The sequence below is a fragment of the Rattus rattus genome, chromosome 1 (genome assembly GCF_011064425.1).
Source record: "Rattus rattus isolate New Zealand chromosome 1, Rrattus_CSIRO_v1, whole genome shotgun sequence".
Taxonomy (NCBI): Eukaryota; Metazoa; Chordata; class Mammalia; order Rodentia; family Muridae; genus Rattus; species Rattus rattus.
Window position 1 is genome coordinate 167,862,821 of NC_046154.1, and position 20,490 is coordinate 167,883,310.

Below are 20,490 nucleotides of genomic sequence, written 5' to 3' on the forward strand. Positions count from 1 at the left end.
CACTGTATATGTCAAAGGGATAGACAAACGCAATAGAAACCAACAGGGGAAAGATTCTAGGTCCGATATTGTATCTTTCTTACAGTGAACACATATTCAGAAACAGAATAAAATCCACACCACTGTCTGAGGCAAGAAGCAAGCTGAGATTGAGCGCCTCTACTCCAAACCTGAAGTGTGTGAGCCCTGCTATGTGTACAGTTAACTTTCCAGTCACAACGTTAGAGCTGGGGTTTTCAGACTAGGGTTCCTAACCAGCAAAACAGATGTACACATATTTGAAAATCTGAAGCACCTTTTGATCCCAAGAATTTCGAGGAAGGGATAGTCTACCCTCTAGCATTATCCAGACTAGAATTTTCTGTTAACACACACACACACCCAAAGCCTAAAACATTTTCCTCTGTAGAGTGGAAACTACTGAACTATTGAACACAATGCTCTGCAATGGCAGAAGTCTGTACTGAAACAGCCACACCCTAATCCAGTAGCCACTAGATACACATGGGCAAGTGTCTGAGCTATGAAAAACTTGCTGTGTAATATTCTACAGCACAGTAGTACTTCTGTGGGTGAATAGTCACAGTGTACATGTGTTAGGCTAAAATAAGGCACTGAGAAAGACCGAATATCTGCTTTTAAACTGTTAGACTCTGGGGAAGACATGCATATGTTGTGCCTACAGGAGGCAGGAAGGCTCCTAGTGAGGCAACTGTGGTGTCTGAATGGGCCTCGTGTACCTGAACACTTGGTCCCAGCTGGAGGTGCTGTTTGGAGAAAGTTCTGGAGCTTTTAGGACACTGTGCTGTTGGAAATGATCTCCCAGCTTCCCTCTCAGGCTGCCTGCTGCCACCCCCCCCCATTATGTATCGTTCTGGACTGTACACTAAGATAAACTCTTCATCATGGTGTCTCAGCACAGAAACAACAAGCAATTGGCCTGAGTGGTCACACTGAATAATAAACAGAAAGGTTCTCAGGCAGAGGGAACACAGGCGTCAGGGAATGATTTTGTTCCGGGTGAGTAAATGAAGCAGCCTGAAGCAGAAGCTGTCCCTAAGGGTTAGGGAAGGCACAGGACATAGGACACAGTGGGGACTCAAAGGTCCCATGTTTTAAATCCTCCTAATTCTTGACTTTGTGATCAGGTGACTTATGGGGCATGAGTAGCACATGCCCCTGCCACACGCACATTGTCATATGGAGGTGCAGCCGAGTACAGCGTTGGCACTGTTCTCTGGCACACCGAGAGAACAAGTGCTGCCTGACTGACCTTTTCCAAAGCTCCCTCTGTCAACAGCCAGGAAGAGTGACTCTATGAAGCAGGACACGAGCGATATCGTCTTCTCTTTGTCAAGAGGCCTGTTACGAAGTGCGAAGAAGAGGGACGATTTCAAATTTCTATTTAATGGCTTAGTCACAGGATGGAAAAGAATGGGCAACACTTTCATTAAAACGCTAAACGTTCTTACCTGAGATGAGGTAATACCACGAGGGCTGCCCAAGACTGTGAAAGGTATGCGGCGTCGTTATTTGGGGGTGACTGAACTATGGATGAGAGATGGTCTAAGACGGGAAACTGTCCTTTTCTTCTCTTCGACTCGGCCTTCCTCTGCTTTAAGTAGGATCTGAAGGTAAAAACGACAGGTATTTAACAAAGCCCAAGTCTGAAGGTGCATCTTGAAGGGAGGAGGAGCGGGGGTGACAGATGGATGTAAATAAACAAACGCGAGTCATTACTGGCTGCACAGCTCCCTCTCTGTTGAACTGCTCTGTAGCCTAAGCCAAGGCCTCCCTAGCTCTAGGCCCTGCTGTGCATTGTAGTGCTAGGCGTTTCTGAAGGACTGGAGCAAACCCGCTTCCTCCACCCCTCATATCTCCTTCATTTTAGACGGAGCTGAGCCCTGGGAAGCTGGAACTATTACACACACCAGGCTGGTCTTGAACCTGTGGCCATCCTCCTGGTTCTTGCCTTCTGACAGCTGTTGGTATTACCACTATAATCAACCATCTGTTTCCTTTTTACATGAACTTTACTATTTTCCAAATGAAGAATGATGTCACAGTTTTTTGTGGAAAAATGGGCAAATGCCACTTTTGTTATGATTGACAGTTCTTCCACTTTATATGCAAACAGGTTTCTCAATGATGTTTTGCGTCTTACCGTTTGTCATTTGCTTGCGGGTATGTCTATATAGTTATAACTAGCCCTTTTCTATTCTTGTAAGCAAAGTCACAGAATGATAGGTCATATGCTTTATAACTCGTTCCCCACATCCAGTATGGATAATTTGTATAAGAGAAGTAGGCTGTGAGAACTTTTGTTACTTAAATCAACAAAAAGTCACACTTCTTTTTTGTTCCATACTTGTCAGGACACAGAATATTTAGAAATAATAAACAAGTAAGTTAACTATCAACGCACTACTCACTAGTCAGCCTATCTTTTTTTTCTAGACAGGGTTTCTTTGAGTAGCTCTGGCTGTCCTAGAACTCACTCTGTAGACCAGGCTGGCCTCGAACTCAGAGATCCCCTGCCTCTGCCTTCTGAGTGTTGGAATCAAAGGCACGTGCCACCATTGCCCAGCTAGTCATAGTGTCTTAAGTCTTTTTTTACAATAAGCATGTTATGGCAATCTATAAAAATAAAATACTGAGATGATGTAGAAGAAAAAGTCATATTTGCTCCATCACTGTCCTACAGTTAACACCTCTTTTCTGGCCTGGAGTCTTGAACTCAGATCTTCTAAGGCTCAATCTTTCCCACCACTACAGTTAAGTCCAAAGCCCCACTCCAGAAGGGACTGATCCTCTCTGTCCTGCCCTGCTCATGTGCTGAACTGCCTCACCAGGTCCCATCTTCTTCAGGATGGACAGGAACCTCTCACTCCCACTCACACCCCATTGCCTACAGAGGTGGATGGTGACGAGCATTTTCACACCAATTCGCTCTTCCTGGTTCCTATGAGCAGAGCCGGGATGGTTCTGTAGTTTTAGAGACAGGGAGGGTCTCAGTGTGGATCCCAGGCTCACCTCAAACCATGGAAGAGTTAAGACAAAGGTGACCATTCACACAAATGGTCTCTGCGAAGGGTGGTAGAGGAACGTTTCTCAGGGAAAAGAGATGTGGAAGTTGTAGCACCAGCTTTGGGTTAAAAGATCTAATTTGCTTATTTTACTAGGTACTTTTCTCAGAAGGATTACAGCACTGAGAGGTGTGACAGGGGCCTCATCAACCCCTTGGCTTTTCTGGGGGAAGCTGAGAATCAAGCAACTTCATTCCATGGCACAGGAGACATAGTTCTGGGGACACCTGCAGGAATAGGCCTGCTGGAGCCTGGCTCTGGGTTGTAAATCAAGACAGGAGGCCAAGGAAATGACTCTCCACGAGTTACTCTTCCTCATCCGTTTCTCAAGAGCTGGGGAGCTCAGTTAAGGAAAACAGGACTCTGCTCAGGCGTTTGACAGAAGCTACTTTCAGAGTAGGAGGTGTACACAGGGACTAAGGCGGCAAGGCCCCAATTCCCAACTAAATGGTGTGAGCTGTGGGGACAATAGCCCTCACCCCAAAGACTGAAGCCAAGGTCAAAGCTGAGACCTTAGCAGACTCTGGGAACCACGTACTTACCCTAGTGTCTCAAAGCAAAGCAAACCACAAGAACAGCTAGGTGTAGCCACTCCAGCAAGCACAAAATTAAGCATGAAAACAAATGGCAGGGGCCACTGGGACTGCTCAGAGAGTAAAGGCATGTGCTGCTAAGCCCAGTGACCTGAGTTTGAGTCCCAGAACCCACTAAGTAGAAAGAAAGAAAGTACTCACACGAGCTGGCTCTGGGCTCTGACTCTGACGTGCCATGCGCCCACCCTTGCCCATGCTCACAAAAAGGAAAAGCAATTCGTGGCCCCGTTAAACATGTTTAATATAACATTATAAACAGAACGGACTCAGGGACACAGAAGTAGAGCATCTATCATGCCCAGGTGATTGCTGACAGAAGTACAAGGACAGCTTCATGGAGAACAGCTTTTCAACAAATGTGGCCAGAGCAGGTTAATAGGCTGTTGGCCTAAACCTCAAAGTCGATGTAACAATGAATGCCTAATGGGCTCCAGACTTCATATGACACGGAAGGAAGGGAGGGGGTGAGGGGGGGGGGCAGGCAAACCAGCTACAAAGTGTGATCCTACCTCAAGCAAAACAAAACAAAAATCAATGAATACTTTTCAATGTTTGATCAAACTGTTGCTTCTGTCATGAATTAACAAATTGTATTTGGTTCTCCACAATCATAAATCATGCCTTCTCAAGTCACTACAATGTCTATTTATAGGAAGTGGGTGGGATTCTTCCTATTTATCAAACACCCCCAAAACTCCACACTGGGATATTTACAGAGTTGAAAACACGAATGGTCACAATAGCTTACTCTTAATGTGCAACAGCCAAGAGGCAGAAATAACCCAAATGCTCTCGCATGTGTTAATCATTAAACAATGACATTCTTACCAGGGAATCATCAGAAACAAAGAGGAATGGGCTTACTTGGTCTAGCAACCTGGGTGAGTCTCTCTCAGAGAAACTGTTGGAGGCGTAAGGCCGACCAGCTGTGCAGGTAGAAGGCACACTGCACGGTCCTCAGGGACGTGCTCACAGACAATGGGAGGCTAGCTGGTGGGTGCAGGGCTAGGAACCGATGGAGTATGGCTACTAAAACCCGTGCAAGAGAACTGTGAACGTGAAGAGTAGGGGACAGTGGATGGGAGAGGCTGGGGGAGAAGAGAAACGATGCAAGTGTTTTTGAATTTTTAAAAACTGGAGGACAAAAATGTACAAGGATGAAGACCTCTGCGGAGGTGGTGGTGACAGCTCTGTGGAGAGATCACTTGCAGACCCTCAGACTCTGCGTACGAACAGCAGTCGGGTAAACACACAGGTCTCAGGAAGCCTGTAAGTTGACTCTAGTCCTAATAGAGCAGCAAGATAATGCAAGACTTTACCAGGAGGGGAACGCATATACATAACCTCTCTATACATTTCTTGAAATCACACATCAATCTAAAATAATATTAAAAGGTTAAAGATTAATAATCAGTTCTAATCTTTATCACCATCTGGGATAAACAAAATTAATAGGTTTACGGCTCTACCCATCCCATATTTTCCCTGTTTAGTCCACAGGTTTGCAAACTGCAATCATACTAACACTCTGTGCAAAGCCACAACTTGAACCTTTCCCTTAACACTTTACCATGGACATCTTTCTAGTGAGATATATAGATATTGATCGATCGATCAATCATCATTTGGGGTAGCAATCATCATTTGGGGTAGCACACCTGAACATTCAATTAGGAATCAATACTCTTACTGTCACCACAGACAGCAGGTTTAGAACTTACCCCACGGTCTGCTGTGAGAAGGCCAGAGGGTATCTTTCAATGGCCATGGAGCCGGCAGTGGGAGGAGCAGCTTTGTTCAGAATGAGCTTGGCTAAAATGGCCAGTGCTTCATCGCTGGCCACAGAGTCGTCCATCAAGAAGCAATTCTCAATGTATAGGAGAAAGCTCGGTAGAAACAGCTAAAGACAAAAAAAGGAAATTTACACGCATATTCCAGAACATCCAGGAACGAGACCCTAAGAGTGCTGCGAAGGACCAGCATTAAAGCTCCTCGTGCAGACAATATGGCAACACTGGGACACTGGGACAGAAAATGGCTACAACCAAGATGGTAATGTCGGGTCTACTACCAATGCAGTGCAAGGAGGCAATGCACATCCCAGATGCACTAAACCTTATGTCCCGCCATTTACCCTCCTGAACCTGTCAGAACTCCAACTCCGAGAGGAGAGCGTAAAGCAGGAGTGAGAGGGAGTACAGGGCCCAGGAACCAGGAGAGAACAAAGGACCACCCCAGCGGAACGCCGTCTAATGGCTGAGAAAGAGAGCCCTAGACAGGAGGGACCCAAGGGAGCGAAGCGGAGCAGCTGAGTTGCCTACAGTTTGCCGTCCGGGGTGTTCAGAATGCCACTGGGAGACAGAGTCACAGACATGAGGCAACTGCTAATTCGAGGAAAGGTAGGCAGACATAAAAAAGGACATGCAATTCTAAAATTCTTCTCGCTTATAAAACGTAAGTGGTAGATATGGATTCAATCAAACCGTAAGATAGAACTCTCCTGAAAAGGTGTGCAGGATGACGGAACTAAAATTAATCTACCTGAGAAGGGAGTTTACTGATAAGGCCCAAACTAGCTTATCACAGAAAGGATGCATTTAGGTGAGTTCAGAGTAATACTGAGGAAAATAAGATAAAGATTACTGATGGCTACTGCTGGTAACAAGGGGAAACAAAGCATTTGTCTTTTAGCCTTGCCTGACTGCTTTAAACCAACATGCACACACAGCATACATACACACACACCATACACACACAGACACAGACACACATACACACATCACACACACACACACACACTCGCTCACACGCTCACATCAAACATGCACACACAGACACACACCACACAGACATACAGACACACAGACACAAACACAGACACACACACAGACACACACACACTCTCTCTCTCTCTCACTCACACACATCAAACGTACACATGCAGAGGTCTTTTAGTTTTTCTGATATAAGCAAGGTCTCAGATGTCTTCACTAAGCTTGAACACCTGATCCTTCTGTCTTCATTTCCCAAGTATTGGAATTATAAGCATACACCACCACATCTGGATAAGATTTATGTTTTATTTATTTATGTGTGTGTATGCGCGCACACACGCGTGTGTGGTGGTGGTAAGATGGGATCTCATGCCGCACAGGCTGGTCTAAGTTCTTTGGACTGACTTTTCAATGTTACCGAATGGTTTTCTAAACAATTCAATTACTGCTAAAACACAGTGGCTCGTGGCTATCATTAGGGTGTGTGTACATAAGTCTGTGTGCATATGTGCTCTGAGAGAGTCTCACTGTAACACCGTCTAGCTTGGCCCATTATATAGTCCAGGCTGGCCTTCAGCTCACAATAATCCACTTGCCCCAGCCTCTGAAGTGCTGTGAGTCCAAGCTTGCATCACTCCTGGCTCCAGGATCGTTTGGTGTGGTGGTTTTGGAGACAGGGTCTGAGCAGCCTGGCCCAGCCTTCACCATCCTGTCAAGTCCTGCCTTGAACTCGTCTTCCTGCCTCTACCTTCCAAGTGCTAGCATTAGAGTCTGCACTGCACAGACAAGTCATCTGAAATGACTTAGCATATAGAGTTTCACATATAAGTGAACTGAGTATTTCTTTATCGACTGAATAGAATTTCTTTAAAATTATATTTTGTTCAGAGCAAGCACTGAACAAAATGAATCTTCCCTCTCAAAAAGCAGCCAGCCACAAAAACAAAAACAAAGAAACCACAGGATTTCACATTTGATTATTTCACGACATATTTAAAAAGTACCTTAAAATTTGTGTTTTGCTTACCTGCTCAAACTGCTTCATAGCAAACATGACTTCAGAAAAATCCAAAATCAAACGTCTCTCAAATTTGCTTTCAAAGACCTGAGAAGCAGCATAGATCAAAAGTATCTGTAAGTGCACACAGTGGTTCTCTCCTCACCCCAGGGTAGCTATGGCAAGGGCAGCAGGCACAGCACATGCCGATCAGTACTCTATCCAAAGGCTTAGCGGGCTCTGAGGGAATTCAGATGCAGAGCAGTGTCTCAGTGACCAAGACACGCCCTCAAGGATGCTTGGCTCCTTCCCAGTTCCAGGCAGTCACAACAGGAAAAGCAGAAGGTTTCATATGAACTCATCTTTCTATTTTTCAGTCCCATCCAACCTGCTTTCCAAACCCACTAGACTGCAAACAGCTTAGCATGACTCTGCTCAGAATTCTTCCAGGCCTTCCCTAGCTACAGGATAAAGCTGAACTTTTCAAAGCCAAGAGAGCTCTTCTCTTATGGTCTCAACCCCTTCCCAATGCCCCTGTACTCAGACTACATGCATTTGTGAAAACAAGCCAGTCATTAATGTTCCTTCTCTGGCTGTCTTCTTTTTCCTCCATTGGCAAACTGTTAAAACATTTTAAAAGACTACTCCGAGTATGTGACCTTTGAAGAGCTTTGTCTAGTAAGTAGAATTAACAATTAAAATTCAATAGACACCATAGTGTAAGCACTCACTCCCAGGCTCCCTAACCCCTAGTCAGAATGGAAGAATCTTGCCTACCCTGGAATGAGCAGCCCACACACCCACTGCACAGTGGCCTATGGGTGTTCCCTAATGTTTGCTTTGGGGCTTCCCTGTTATTGTGCCACTGTGTTTGTTTACATGAAGGCGCAGCTCCCAGCTCTCCAACAAGAACAATCCCTTGGGGGCAGAGCCATTGTCATGCTCCATCTGTATACAGGGCAGACATACAATGCTGAATACATTATTAGCTATGCAAGTAAGAGCTGCTAGAGTGAATTACCTTTTCTAATTTTAGTATATGTGCTGCCGAAGCGAGCACGTGAATTACCTTTTCTATGGTTTCTTTGATGAGGGTCTCTGGCAAGGAAACATTTTCAGCCAGGAGCAAGGCAGAAACTACATCCAAGAGAGTCTTCCCGCAAGATGTGGAAAGATGGGCTGTCTGTAATGCTTCCAACAATACCTGTAACAACAGAAGAAAACACAGGTGCACATAGCAATCTACACCCGACCCTCAGAGCTGGGGGTCCCCAGTCCTTTGCACATGTGTACAACACAGAGCTACGCCCCAGCCCCAGTTTTTAACAAGCTGTCAGGCACATCAGACTTGGGAACTCACCCCACAAATGTCAGCAGGCCGTGCTACTTTAGACCCACTTCCGTGTTTCACGACGATCAGGAATGTTTCCAGCAAGCGCCTCATCTGGTCAGAGTTTTCAGAGCAGTTTGCTTTTGTCACTTTGTTGTGCAGCTCCAAGAGTGACTCCTTCAAATCAAGAATGTAATGGAGAAAATAACTATGAGACCCCAAATCCATTTGCTCATGCACTAAGGGAATCTTCTGTGACAGCTCCCCTCCTCACACTGTTGTGCTTTATAAAAAGGAAGATGTTTCGAGCACCACTGGACGGTGGCGGCTAGTATTTACAGAGCACCCCGTCCTGTGCTCTTTGCAAGTATTTACACATCCTCACAGCCTCCTTGACATAGGTAACATCCGCCCCATTCTACATGTGAAAATAGCACGCAACCTGCGCTCTAAATAACTTTCCTGAGTCACACCAGCAGTGAGAACAAGATGCCAACAGGAACTCTGGCAATTCTCACAGCTACTAAGCTCCACTGACGTCAAAAGACGCGAGGGGGAGGAGGAAGAATGATGTAATCGATGTATAAGGAGAAGCATAGGAAATGCATAGCGAACAATGAGGAACACAACGCCCAACAGAGTGCAGCTCTGCTCAGAGCAGCAACAGAGTCAGGGATGAGGACTGCCCTGCTACACACCCATCTTAACAGTTAGAACTTACCTGCAAACAGTCAAAAAACACACCCGAGTGTTCCTTATGGATATACACTACAGTGGATTTGGCCATGTTTTTTAGGGTTTCTCCAACTAAGATCCATGGAAGTTGGGTTTCTGTTTCCGTAACTGGTCCTAGCTTCTGCAAAATGAGCTTCAGTGCCTATGGGAATGCAAGAGACCGCAATTAACAGTTTTTTGAATACATTTTTTTTTTTAAAGAAAGCATTAAGCTGTGTTTTATCACTCTGATTTTATTAAAAAATTTGGCATGGAATAATCAAGGGTTTGGCAGCTTTGACTGTTAACTCTGTAACCCAGGCTGGGCTTAAACTTACAATCCATCTGCCTCAACACGTGGGGTGCTGGGATTACAGGATTACAGGTGAGTACTAACCATACTGCCCAGCCTTAGAATGGGGAGTTTATCACAGAACAGCCTCTCCCTCCCCATCTACCCATGACCATTAGTCAAGTGCTGTGAAAGCCTCCAAGCACTCAGGATCAAGACGACAGAAGTGATTCTATAAGTGGAAACACCCAAAAGCTGCATCAAGAAGCACATTATTAACCCAACCCTCCCCGGCGTGTGCTCCCTGTGCGTCCCAGGCTGCCCTCCTGGCTTGATTCTCTTCCCCCCCCCAGCCTCCACGCCCTGCTCCCTACTCCTTACCTGGCCTGTGCAGGAATGAAACATATTTCTGACTCCTTTGCACATTTCAAAGAGCAGCTGTCCAACTCCTTCCACTTTTTCTGGATGTTCATTAAGATCAAGGAACATTAAATTGAAAAGTGCATTTTTATCAGAGACCTACAGTGAGAAATGGAAGACTGCATTTACAATACAAGTATATCTAACTAAGAAGCTACCTTCTTGTTTTATATACTCATATTTATTAACTTATTTTATATTCATATTTAAATGGACTTGGGAAGTCTCTGAAAGGCGCAGATGTAATAACTTCAAACTGCTAGCGTCTGGTACTTGCCTTGCAACTGTCACGAGGGTGATAAATTAACTGGTGTGGTAGGAAAGCACGTGCTAAGAAAAACAGCACAAGGCAATACTCTATTTTTAAAGTAAACCAAATATTCACATTTTATGAACATTTTATGAATACTGGTGTTTTAATTTATCACCCAAACCTAAATTCACCGGGAAAAATCCAGACAAACGTTGAGTGGTACAATGCTATTGTTCCCTTGCAAGAAATCATTCCAGAATCCCCTTCACTTAGCAAAGAGCATTTTATATTATGTACACTGAAAGTTATAAACCCATGTAACAGAATGATCCAAATGATAGCTCACTAACACCGAACAAAAACTAAACCTTACGGCAACATGAGCTGAGAGTAATAACCAGCTTCTGCTTGTCTGTTTAATAAAATCACTTTGTAATCACATTTAAAAACCATCTATTCTAGCCATCCAACTCCTGACAGTTTACTACCAATAAGCACAGAAAGCAGCACACTAACCTTTCTCATCAAGAAAGTAAAACTTTCGGCAGCAAAATTTCTTATATGCAGTTTTTTATGAGCCAAGAGGGTGCTATACAGGCTGTAAGAGGAGAAAAACAGGGCGGGTCAGTCAACAGCATCAGCTCAGTACACACATGCTCCGGGTCAGCAATCTGGTCACCAGCACTAGGTATGCACGTGATTACAGAGACACTCAAACGTCAGACAGAAGGTGGGGCCAGGGGCAATGAGCTAAGTGGCATTGGTCCTCACAGAAGACTCCATGAAATGGTCAAAACCACAGTGAATTCTGAAAGGCAGCATGAATTCAGCTGTGAGCTGGACAGCTTATCATTAGGAAAAGCGAAGGCAGGGTGAGTGGAAATAATCAATCACAGTCAGGGGCTAGTAAGGAGGCGAGAGGCACACCTCAGAGGAGGGGTGAGATGGCCAGGGAGGGTGAGAAATGACGGCTAACTCGAAGCTCTGAACCCCACCCAGGCACAGGCGTGTGGGCAGCCATTTGCATTTCTCCAAGTACTTCCTTGACACTGCTTCATTTAGCCGGCACAGCTCTATGAGCTGGATGCGACTGCTACCTTCAGTATTTAGATAATGAGCCTGGGGCAGGGCTAAACGTCCTGTTCATTGTCATATACCACACAGCCATAACTAATTATATAAGCGCAAGGTCAGTCTGCTTAACGATGGAAAACACGGAATATGCTGTCCTCTTTCTGTCATGTTCCAGCAGCTAACAGCACCTTAATAACAGCAGGTGTGAATAAACAGTGGCTGAATGTCATATTTTCTATAAGATTAATTTGGCAGCAACATACAAGATAAAGAAAGAGAGGCTAATGATCTGGTTATAAAGCTAGTCAAGTAACGGAAGCGTGGGCAAGCATCAAGGCATGGAAGAGGCAGGTATTAGAGAGAAATGGAAAGACTCAACCCAGAAGGTATTTCAGGAGTGCCTGCCTTGGAGCTGGAGGCCTTCAGTGATCCAAGACCCCTCTGCTCTGTCCTGTTCTCCACCCTAACTAACACAGAACAAGGACTTCTGTGCTCTATTTGTGACTGTGCCACGTGAGGTAAAGCAGACGGAGTCACTACGTGTTCACTGAGCTTTGTAAAAGACAGAGGAGAATCTGGAACACTGGGTAACTAGACCAAAGATGCCTCCAAGGAGCCAAGAGGAGATCGCTGGCATTGCTGTCCGCTCAACACCCACACCTTCTATTGAGATGCACAGGAGAAATAACTGGAAAACCCGATGAAGAGTCCGATTTAGTCTGCCTGATTTAAACAGGTAGGAATCTTTTCTTTCATTTAAGCAAAAAGCCACTGGGAATCCGTTCTCCTTCCACATCCCTGTGCATTTAAAAAACGGTATCTCTTTTTGCTGAGCACATAGATACATGCTGAATACACACACACACGCACACACGCGCGCGCGCACACACACACACACACAGAGCTGGACAAGCACCAGCATTTTCAACAGTTTTCGGTTTGCTTTAACAGTTCAGGGGTATGCAGAAGACAAGATTATATTACAAATAACACAAAATAAAACACAGCAGCCAGAGGTCCAGAATCCAAAGCTATCATGGCTAATAAGTGAGAGGGGAGTAATATGATGAACTCTGAGTCAAGTTTGGATGGGTGGGTATAATTTTAAGAGTTAAGAAGGAGGGCTGGAGAGATGGCTCAGTGGTTAAGAGCACTGACTGCTCTTCTAGAGGTCCTGAGTTCAATTCCCAGCAACCACATGGTGGCTCACAACCATCAGTAATGGGGTCCAATGCCCTCTTCTGGTGTGTCTGAAGACAGCAACAGTGTACTCACATATATAAAACAAACACATCTTTAAAAAAAAAAAAAGAGTTGAGGAAGAGAGAAAGTAGGTACGAATTTAAGATATACACAGCAGACTGACAGATTAAAATGTAGATCACTGTGACTGGCACATGAACCTGTATAAGGAACTAACTAGGCAGTGTACTAGAAAGGTATTCTTTCAGGGAGGGGCCAGGGGAAAGGAAGAAGGCAAACCAAAGCAGTGCGGAAGAAAGGGGCACCTGTATATCTTGGACATGTCCTTCACCATCAGTCTCCACAGGTACTTGTAAAGATACGAGAGCGAGGTGAAAGCCCATTCTAACAGTTCTGTGTCCTGAGTCTCCAGGATGGACGTGATTGTCAGGAAGAAGTCTTCAAAGTGGGGATAGAAATCAGTCTGCAGATCTCGTGCCAACTGAACTACTAAACTGGATTGAAAAAGAAGCAACCAATTAAAAAAGAAAAGCTGTTAATAATACAGATAACCTATGACCGTTTCATGAATTAAAACAAAGGACTTCTAAGTCAAGCCTCTGTTGTTGCTGTCTTAGTTTGTGAAACAAGGTATCTTGCTGTCCAACCCAGGCTGGACCAGGTCCCCCTGCTTCCACCACCCGAGAGCAGGGATTATAGAGTGTGCCATCATCCACAGCCCAAATCTGAAGAGATAGAGAATTCTTCAGATCCTAACAGGTGAGCACAGAAAGTGAATCACAGTTACGGCAGAACTTGGGGCCACCCATCGCTGGTTTCCAAGAAGCATACAGCTCTTGTAGGAGTACAGAGAAGGTGAAATGTACCCCCAGACACTGCTTTACAGCAACACGTTTTCTGATACAGTAAACTAACGGGGCAGGCAGATTCATCCTGCTTCTAAATCATAAACAGTAATTTAAGGCCAGTGATGAAACATGATTTTCCTTGAAACTAAGAAAACATATCGAGCCTTCATTTGAGATGGCACTTACTCCAAAAGAGGTTGGTAGGCAAAACTGTTCCTAATCTGCAGGTGAGTCTTCAAGCTCTGAACAATTTCATTTTGATGATAGACCAACTGGTTGAAAGACTGACATTTGTCAATGACTTCTTTATAAAATTTTCCTGGATTAACAAAAGGAAAGAGGAAGGCAAAAAGGATTATGTTCTGTTTCTCCATCGAATCACTAATTGTTGAGAACATAAAACTTGCAAATTATGGGAGGATGAAGTACAAAGAGGCAGACAATACCGAAATGCTCTGTGAGGTTCAGCTCTCTCCACTTCAGCAAAGCCTCGAAGAAGTAAGTCTCCACGTCCTGCCAAGAACAAGGTGGCCATTAGTGAGGCAACTCCAGGACAACTGACCAAGCTGCAGAGCACAGACCACAGCCAGTATCTTAGTACAAGAACCAAGGGTTTAAAAACTCCTTTTTGTGTTTTTGAGAACCAACCCTGTCAAGCCACGGGAAGTCTGCCAGCGGCAGGTGAATTACAAAAACAAGCCTCACTGCTTTGGTTGCAGCAAATAACTGTGTAAAGCCCATGTAATAAGCACAGGCTAAACTGCCCGCACACAAAACTATGTAAGACCCTTTAGTCTTCCACACTGCCTTCAGACATGTAGACTGCGACAACCCTACAGGGAGGAAATCTGGTACTTCAGTTAGACAAAGAATTAACATATCCTTCCACCAGCAATTTTACTTTTTAAGTTATTACTTATAAAACTTACACACATAAAGGTTCATTATACTGAGAGGAAATCAAAACAGACTGAAAATCCAACAGTACGGCAAGTGTTGTACTACTTATGTGGCCTATACATATGGAAGTGTACTATGTGGCAATTAAAAATTACACGAGGAGCCGGATGGTATTGGCTCATGCCTTTCATCCCCAGCACTCAAGAGGCAGGGCAGGCACATATCTGAGTTTGAGGCCAGTCTGTTCTGAGAGTAAGTTCCAGGACAGCCAGGGCTACACAAAGAAACTCTGTCTCAACCTTCCCTCCCCCACAAATTATATCAGTGTTGAGGATATAGCACAGTGGTAGACAGCACCCCTAGCATGCATGAGGCCCTAAAAATCCAATCAATAATTTCCAGCAACAAAAATTTAAAACACCCTCTTACCTCATCATAGCTTGCGGTTCTGTCAATACGGTGAATAATATCAATGTTCACATTGCCCAGCCTTTCAGCAAATGTAAGAAACTGCAGAGAAAAGCACAGTTAGGACACGTTAGCATTCAATGTTTGTCATGCTCGATCTTGGCTGGAGTACACTACACCATATCACACCAGATTCTGAGCACAGAATGTTTAGAGTTTCAGTGATCCACCTCTGGCCCATCACCACAAATAACAGTACCCTTAGCCCATCATTTCAGACGTGTGGTTTCCATTGATCATAAGATGTGTAATTTTTTTTTTTAAAAAATAAGAACAAATGTTACTTATGAAACACAAAAGGTAAATGTAAGAACAATAAAGAAATGCACTGTTACTACCTAAAGTTAATAAATACGTCTACATTTCTGCATAATTTACTTCATCTTAGTGTGTATTTTTTTTTTATTTTTTTTTTTTTGGTTCTTTTTTTCGGAGCTGGGGACCGAACCCAGGGCCTTGCGCTTCCTAGGCAAGCGCTCTACCACTGAGCTAAATCCCCAACCCGTATTTTTTATTTTTTATTTTCTAACTTAAGTATCCAGGTTGGCTATGTAGCCAAGGTTGACCTTAAAATTTAAGTTCAGGTCCTCTTGCCTCTACTTCCCCAGGTCTGGGGTTAACAGGCACTAGCCATCACACCTGATTTTGTTATTATTGCTGTTGTTATTTTTAATGAGGTGTAAGTGGCTGGGGATCCAATGTAGGGCTTCCCGAATGTTGATGAAACACTCTACCAACCGATCTACCTCCTACATTATGTTTTATCAAATACAATATCCACACAGGCTGTGGAACCTGGACGAACGCTGACAAGCGGGATGCTGCATCTTTCACGTTTCATACCACACCAAAATCGCAGGGATCTCGCTAAGTTGTGGACACAAGTATATATATAAACTCAGACAGACTCGGTTACAAAAGGACTTGGAAACACATTATTAAGTACTACAGTGGCCAGCAGAAGTCATTCGCCAGTTGCCGGCTCGTCCCAGTCACCTCAGTTCAGTCTTAGAAAGTAAGAAGTGGAGACTTGGTTGCCTGGGCCAATCAATCTGAGTGAAGGGAATTGCCCAGACAGGCCAGGTCTCATTGTTAAAAGGTGGAATCTGTATTTCAAGCTTCCTAACTTCCCTGCGAACTAATGTTTATTATACTGGCATCGTCTTCCATTTAGGCCGGAGCTCCGGGCAAGTGACTCCGGCTTTGCCCCGACTCTGCAGGCCCAGGAGTTACTCTATCAACTAGTCAAGCAGAGGTAGGACGAACCGCGGCTCCCGGCCCAAACTCCCGCGCTCACCCGGTATGTGTTCTCGGTCTTGTGGGAAACTGGCTTTGGCTTCATGACTGCGGCGGGACAGCGGCCCGCGAGGGTCTCAGGGAAGCAGGAAGGGATCCGCGGGCAGTACGGAGGAAAAAGCGGCTCACACGCGGTACTCTCCGATGCTCGGTTGTCTGCTTTTTCTCACGTGTAGCGAGTGCCGCTGGGCGCCGCCATGTTGAAAAGCCAGGATGTGTGGGTCACATGGGCGGAAGAGGCAGACCGAGCATGCGCGCTCTTCCTGGTTGCCAGTCGGTCCTGCAGTTTGTGCAGGCGCGGTTTTCGCTTTGTGAGAAGTTGGCCAACACACAAAGAAGTCAAGATATTTTTTTGTGGACGTTTTGCTTTATTTTGGGCATTTTTTTTTGGTCATATTGGTCGTTTGCTTGTTGGTTTAGATTTTCGTTTTTGTAGATTTTTTTTTAAGGGAGAAGAACGTACAGTTGAGTGCGTTGGAAGAATCTGAGAGGAGTTGGGAGAGGGAAAAACACGTTCAAAATATATTGTATGAAAATTTTTAATAAAAAAGGGTAAACGGGTTTTATTATAGAAAGAAAGCATAACAATCGTCAGCTAATATTAACTGCTGCTCGACACATAACCTGCCCTGTCAGAAACTGTTTCCCACCCATAATTTACAGTAATGGTTATAAACTCAAAAAATGTTAATATATATATAATAATATATATATTGTGTGTGATGTACAGTTTTTAAGGCATTTAATAACGTCTCCATTTAATATTTGATCAATTATTTCCTGAGAGTCTACTATGGGATACGAAAAGAAATATTTAAAGTGCTCATATCTTTTTTTTTTTTTTTTTTTTTTCCCCGGAGCTGGGGACCGAACCCAGGGCCTTGCGCTTCCTAGGCAAGCGCTCTACCACTGAGATAAATCCCCAGCCCTAAAGTGCTCATATCTTAGAATGTCAAGATAAGCTGTAAGTAAAAAGGAGGGTGCATTGTCACATAGACTTGGGGTATGTACAAGGTGATCTGGGCTTGTGTTTGCAGGAAGTTGGAGAGATGAAAACATTGTGATGGTTGGCATATACTGTTGGATATTTCTATCCACCAAATACTATATTTGTAAAAAATTCTGAGAGGCCTTATATTGCAGAGATCCAATGGCTATGTAACCTCAGAAGGATGTCTGCCACAAGATGCATAGTCACAGAGCTATAACATCTGCACAAACATTGCACATAACAACATTCGAGCAGAAACCCAACAGAAAAGAGAGAGTATGGGCCATGGAGCTATTTGCATAAAAATACAGTACGAAGAAATATTCAAGGGCAAAGTCCTTGAGATAAGCTTTCACCCTAGGCTGGCTCATAAGTAGTCAGAGCCCCTTGTGGGTAGAATACAGTGAATCAAGCCATTTCTTGCTCCCATTTATTACCCTTCCCGTCGTAATCCATTTTAATCCATGGGAGTACTGGGTATTTCTTTAAAGCATGGAACAATTCCTCTCACTTTTGACCTAGGTTTGATTGGCCGATCCATCAACATTTTATGTAAGAAATAGATTTTCTTTCTTCATGAGTTTGTTTGTTTGTTTTTTGAGACAAGATATTCTGTATAGCCTTGGCCATCCTGGATTTGTAGACAGTTTTCAAACTCATAGAAATCCCCCTGCCTCTGCTATTCAGTGCTAGGATCAAACGTGTGCATCACCAACCACCTGTCAGCTTCTTTCCTCGTGATTCTTTGTGTTAGAGAGTAAGGTGTAAAACTGCCCTGATTATATACGAGTCCAATAATTCAAAGGAAAATAATATTAGTAAGATTCCTTGTTCATAAAAGACTTTGAGCTTCTCAAATAATTCAGCATCCATTGCCTCTGCCAGTCTCTATGTCAGCCCTTTGAGGTAAGCAGAAAGATATAATTTCCATCATATCATACAGAAAGAAATGAAATAGTCCCAGTGAAAGTAAGCAATTTTGCCAAAGTCATGTGCTTTTGCTTGCTGATGCCAGAGTTTCTTACTCAGACTTCAAAGGCCCTGGCACAATGCTCATCTTCCCAAGTGATAAACAGTTGGCACTATGTAGCTCTTACAATGCCCCAGGCACTGTTCTAAGTGTTTTTATATAATGACTCATTTTTACTTTTCCTACCAAGTGGTTCTATTATTATCTCCATTTACCAATGGGAAAGCTAAGAGACGGACAGACTGGGTAACTTGGCAAAGACTGGCTAATCCCATGGGGAAGCCAGAGTTCCTGACCGTTGCAGGAATGTTCAGAATCTGTACTCTTAGTCCACACACTACATACACTACTAGAGGTTTGGAAAAAAGTTTTGTGATTCGGGCGATTTAAGAGCATAGCTCAAGAGTCTTTGAGATCAAGTCCAGAGATCCGCTTACTCCTGAGATTGTTGAAAGCCCTTCCTTTGATGTCTAAAGCCACTTGGCCTTATTATCCACTTAATGGGACAGGGAGATGTAATTAAATTTTGGTCCTTAAACTATTTATCTGGGTGGGGTGCAAGAAACAAGGCCGTACAGTCATCATCTCACTGTTTAGCTTGAATTCATTAAGAATATGGAGTAATAAAATATGCGTGTGTGGTTTTCACCTGGTTTGCCTGTATTGGGTTACACAATCTCTATTATCCATTTTCTTTTTGGATCCCCACCCCTATTTGTTTATTCTCAATTCATGAAGTTACAACTACAACAGTGCTGTCCTGTCTCTCCAGGGTTCCATACACGGCTTAGATCATTGTGTGTGTGTGTGTGTGTCTGTCTGTCTGTCTGTCTGTCTGTCTGTCTGTCTGTCTGTGTGTCTGTCTCTGTGTGTCTGTCTGTCTGTGTCTATGTCTCTGTGTGTATACTTGTGCATGTACTATGTGTGTGTGACTGTCTCTCTGTGTGTCTCTGTGTATGTCTTCTTGCATTTGTGTTTGTGTGTCTCTGTGTGTATGTGTCCAATTCGTTCAGTGAAAGTTGTTCCTAGAACTTGTTAGTTGAATTATCAGGAAACAAGGCTGTTTCTACTTGGAGGCTAATATAGTTGGTTATAAAATTGAGATTGCTGGTGGCCATCTTTTATTTTACAGGGACAACCAGCAAGAGAATGAGTGGATGATTACAGATGAATGTAGTACCCAAAGAGGAACAGATCAAGTTCCAGATCTTCAGCACCTAGCTTTTTCTGATCTGCCCATGAACTCTTCAGTAATGTATGCCAATATGTTCAGACAAGTCTGAGCTGGGCTTCTATCACATGTAGCCTAGATGAATTATTTCCAATTAATTAATTGTTTAATCAATATAGGCATCATTTATATATTATTTATTTATTTATTTATTTATTTATTTATTTATTTATTTATCATATACATCTGCAGGCCAGAAGAGAGCATCAGATCCCCTTATAGATGGTTGTGAGGCACCATGTGGTTGCTGGAATTGAACACAGGACTTATGGGAGAGCAACCAGTGTTCTTAACTGCTGAGCCATCTCACCAGTATATATACATCATATATTCCTAAAGAGATAGAATCATTGCTATGACTTAAAAAGACAGAAAGGGGGGGTTGGGGATTTAGCTCAGTGGTAGAGCGCTTGCCTAGGAAGTGCAAGGCCCTGGGTTCGGTCCCCAGCTCCAAAAAAAAGAAAAAGGAAGAAGAAGAAGAAGAAAAAAAAAAAAAAAAGACAGAAAGGTTTCCATCAGTTCACACACGATAAAAGTTTTTGGCCAAGTGAATAACCAGGTACACTCTCCTTTAACTCAAAGTCCAAATTAATGAAGAGCAACCATTTTTCAACATGTGCTTCTGGAGACACCGGAAAGGCAGTCACGTGTAGACAGGCGTAAGGATCGAGTGAATCAGGCACAGGTATGGTGCTGCCTGCTCACGTTCCACCAGCTAGAATTCAGTCTCACTTGGTTCCGCTTTTACAAGTGAGTCTGAAAAGGGCAGTACAACTGTGTGGTCAGAAAGACAGGACAGGCTCTGGTGACCAAGGAGACAGCCGTCTGGGTCATTTGTGTTAAGCCCAAGCAAACTCTTAATTTTTTTGCTGGTTGAATTTTGTCATTTCTAAATGAACAATAGCCATGATAGTTCTTTTGTGGAGTCGTTGTAAGGACCAGGTACATAGCAACTCTTAGTAACAGGATGTATCCTTCAAAATACATCATTAAGTGTCTTTGTTACTATGCAAGTGTCACAGAGTAAACTTACATAAGCCTGGGCCACCT

The 20,490-nt window shown here is 43.8% G+C and overlaps 1 protein-coding gene across 1 annotated transcript in view; it reads right to left on the reverse strand.

The window, feature by feature from the left end:
- The window catches only part of Utp20 (UTP20 small subunit processome component), an 81,714-nt gene extending 65,260 nt beyond the window's left edge, over window positions 1-16,454 (reverse strand). The window contains exons 1-14 of the mRNA XM_032910993.1: window positions 16,250-16,454; window positions 14,914-14,994; window positions 14,031-14,097; window positions 13,771-13,903; window positions 13,042-13,230; window positions 10,976-11,057; window positions 10,168-10,305; window positions 9,502-9,657; window positions 8,811-8,957; window positions 8,520-8,654; window positions 7,481-7,558; window positions 5,401-5,579; window positions 1,473-1,628; window positions 1,274-1,362 (exon numbers count right to left, since the gene is read on the reverse strand). Coding sequence (XP_032766884.1) covers window positions 1,274-1,362; window positions 1,473-1,628; window positions 5,401-5,579; window positions 7,481-7,558; window positions 8,520-8,654; window positions 8,811-8,957; window positions 9,502-9,657; window positions 10,168-10,305; window positions 10,976-11,057; window positions 13,042-13,230; window positions 13,771-13,903; window positions 14,031-14,097; window positions 14,914-14,994; window positions 16,250-16,294 — 1,675 coding nt within the window. The 5' untranslated portion in view covers window positions 16,295-16,454. The remainder of the gene's footprint in view (window positions 1-1,273; window positions 1,363-1,472; window positions 1,629-5,400; window positions 5,580-7,480; window positions 7,559-8,519; window positions 8,655-8,810; window positions 8,958-9,501; window positions 9,658-10,167; window positions 10,306-10,975; window positions 11,058-13,041; window positions 13,231-13,770; window positions 13,904-14,030; window positions 14,098-14,913; window positions 14,995-16,249) is intronic.
- Between the last annotated feature and the right edge of the window lie 4,036 nt (window positions 16,455-20,490).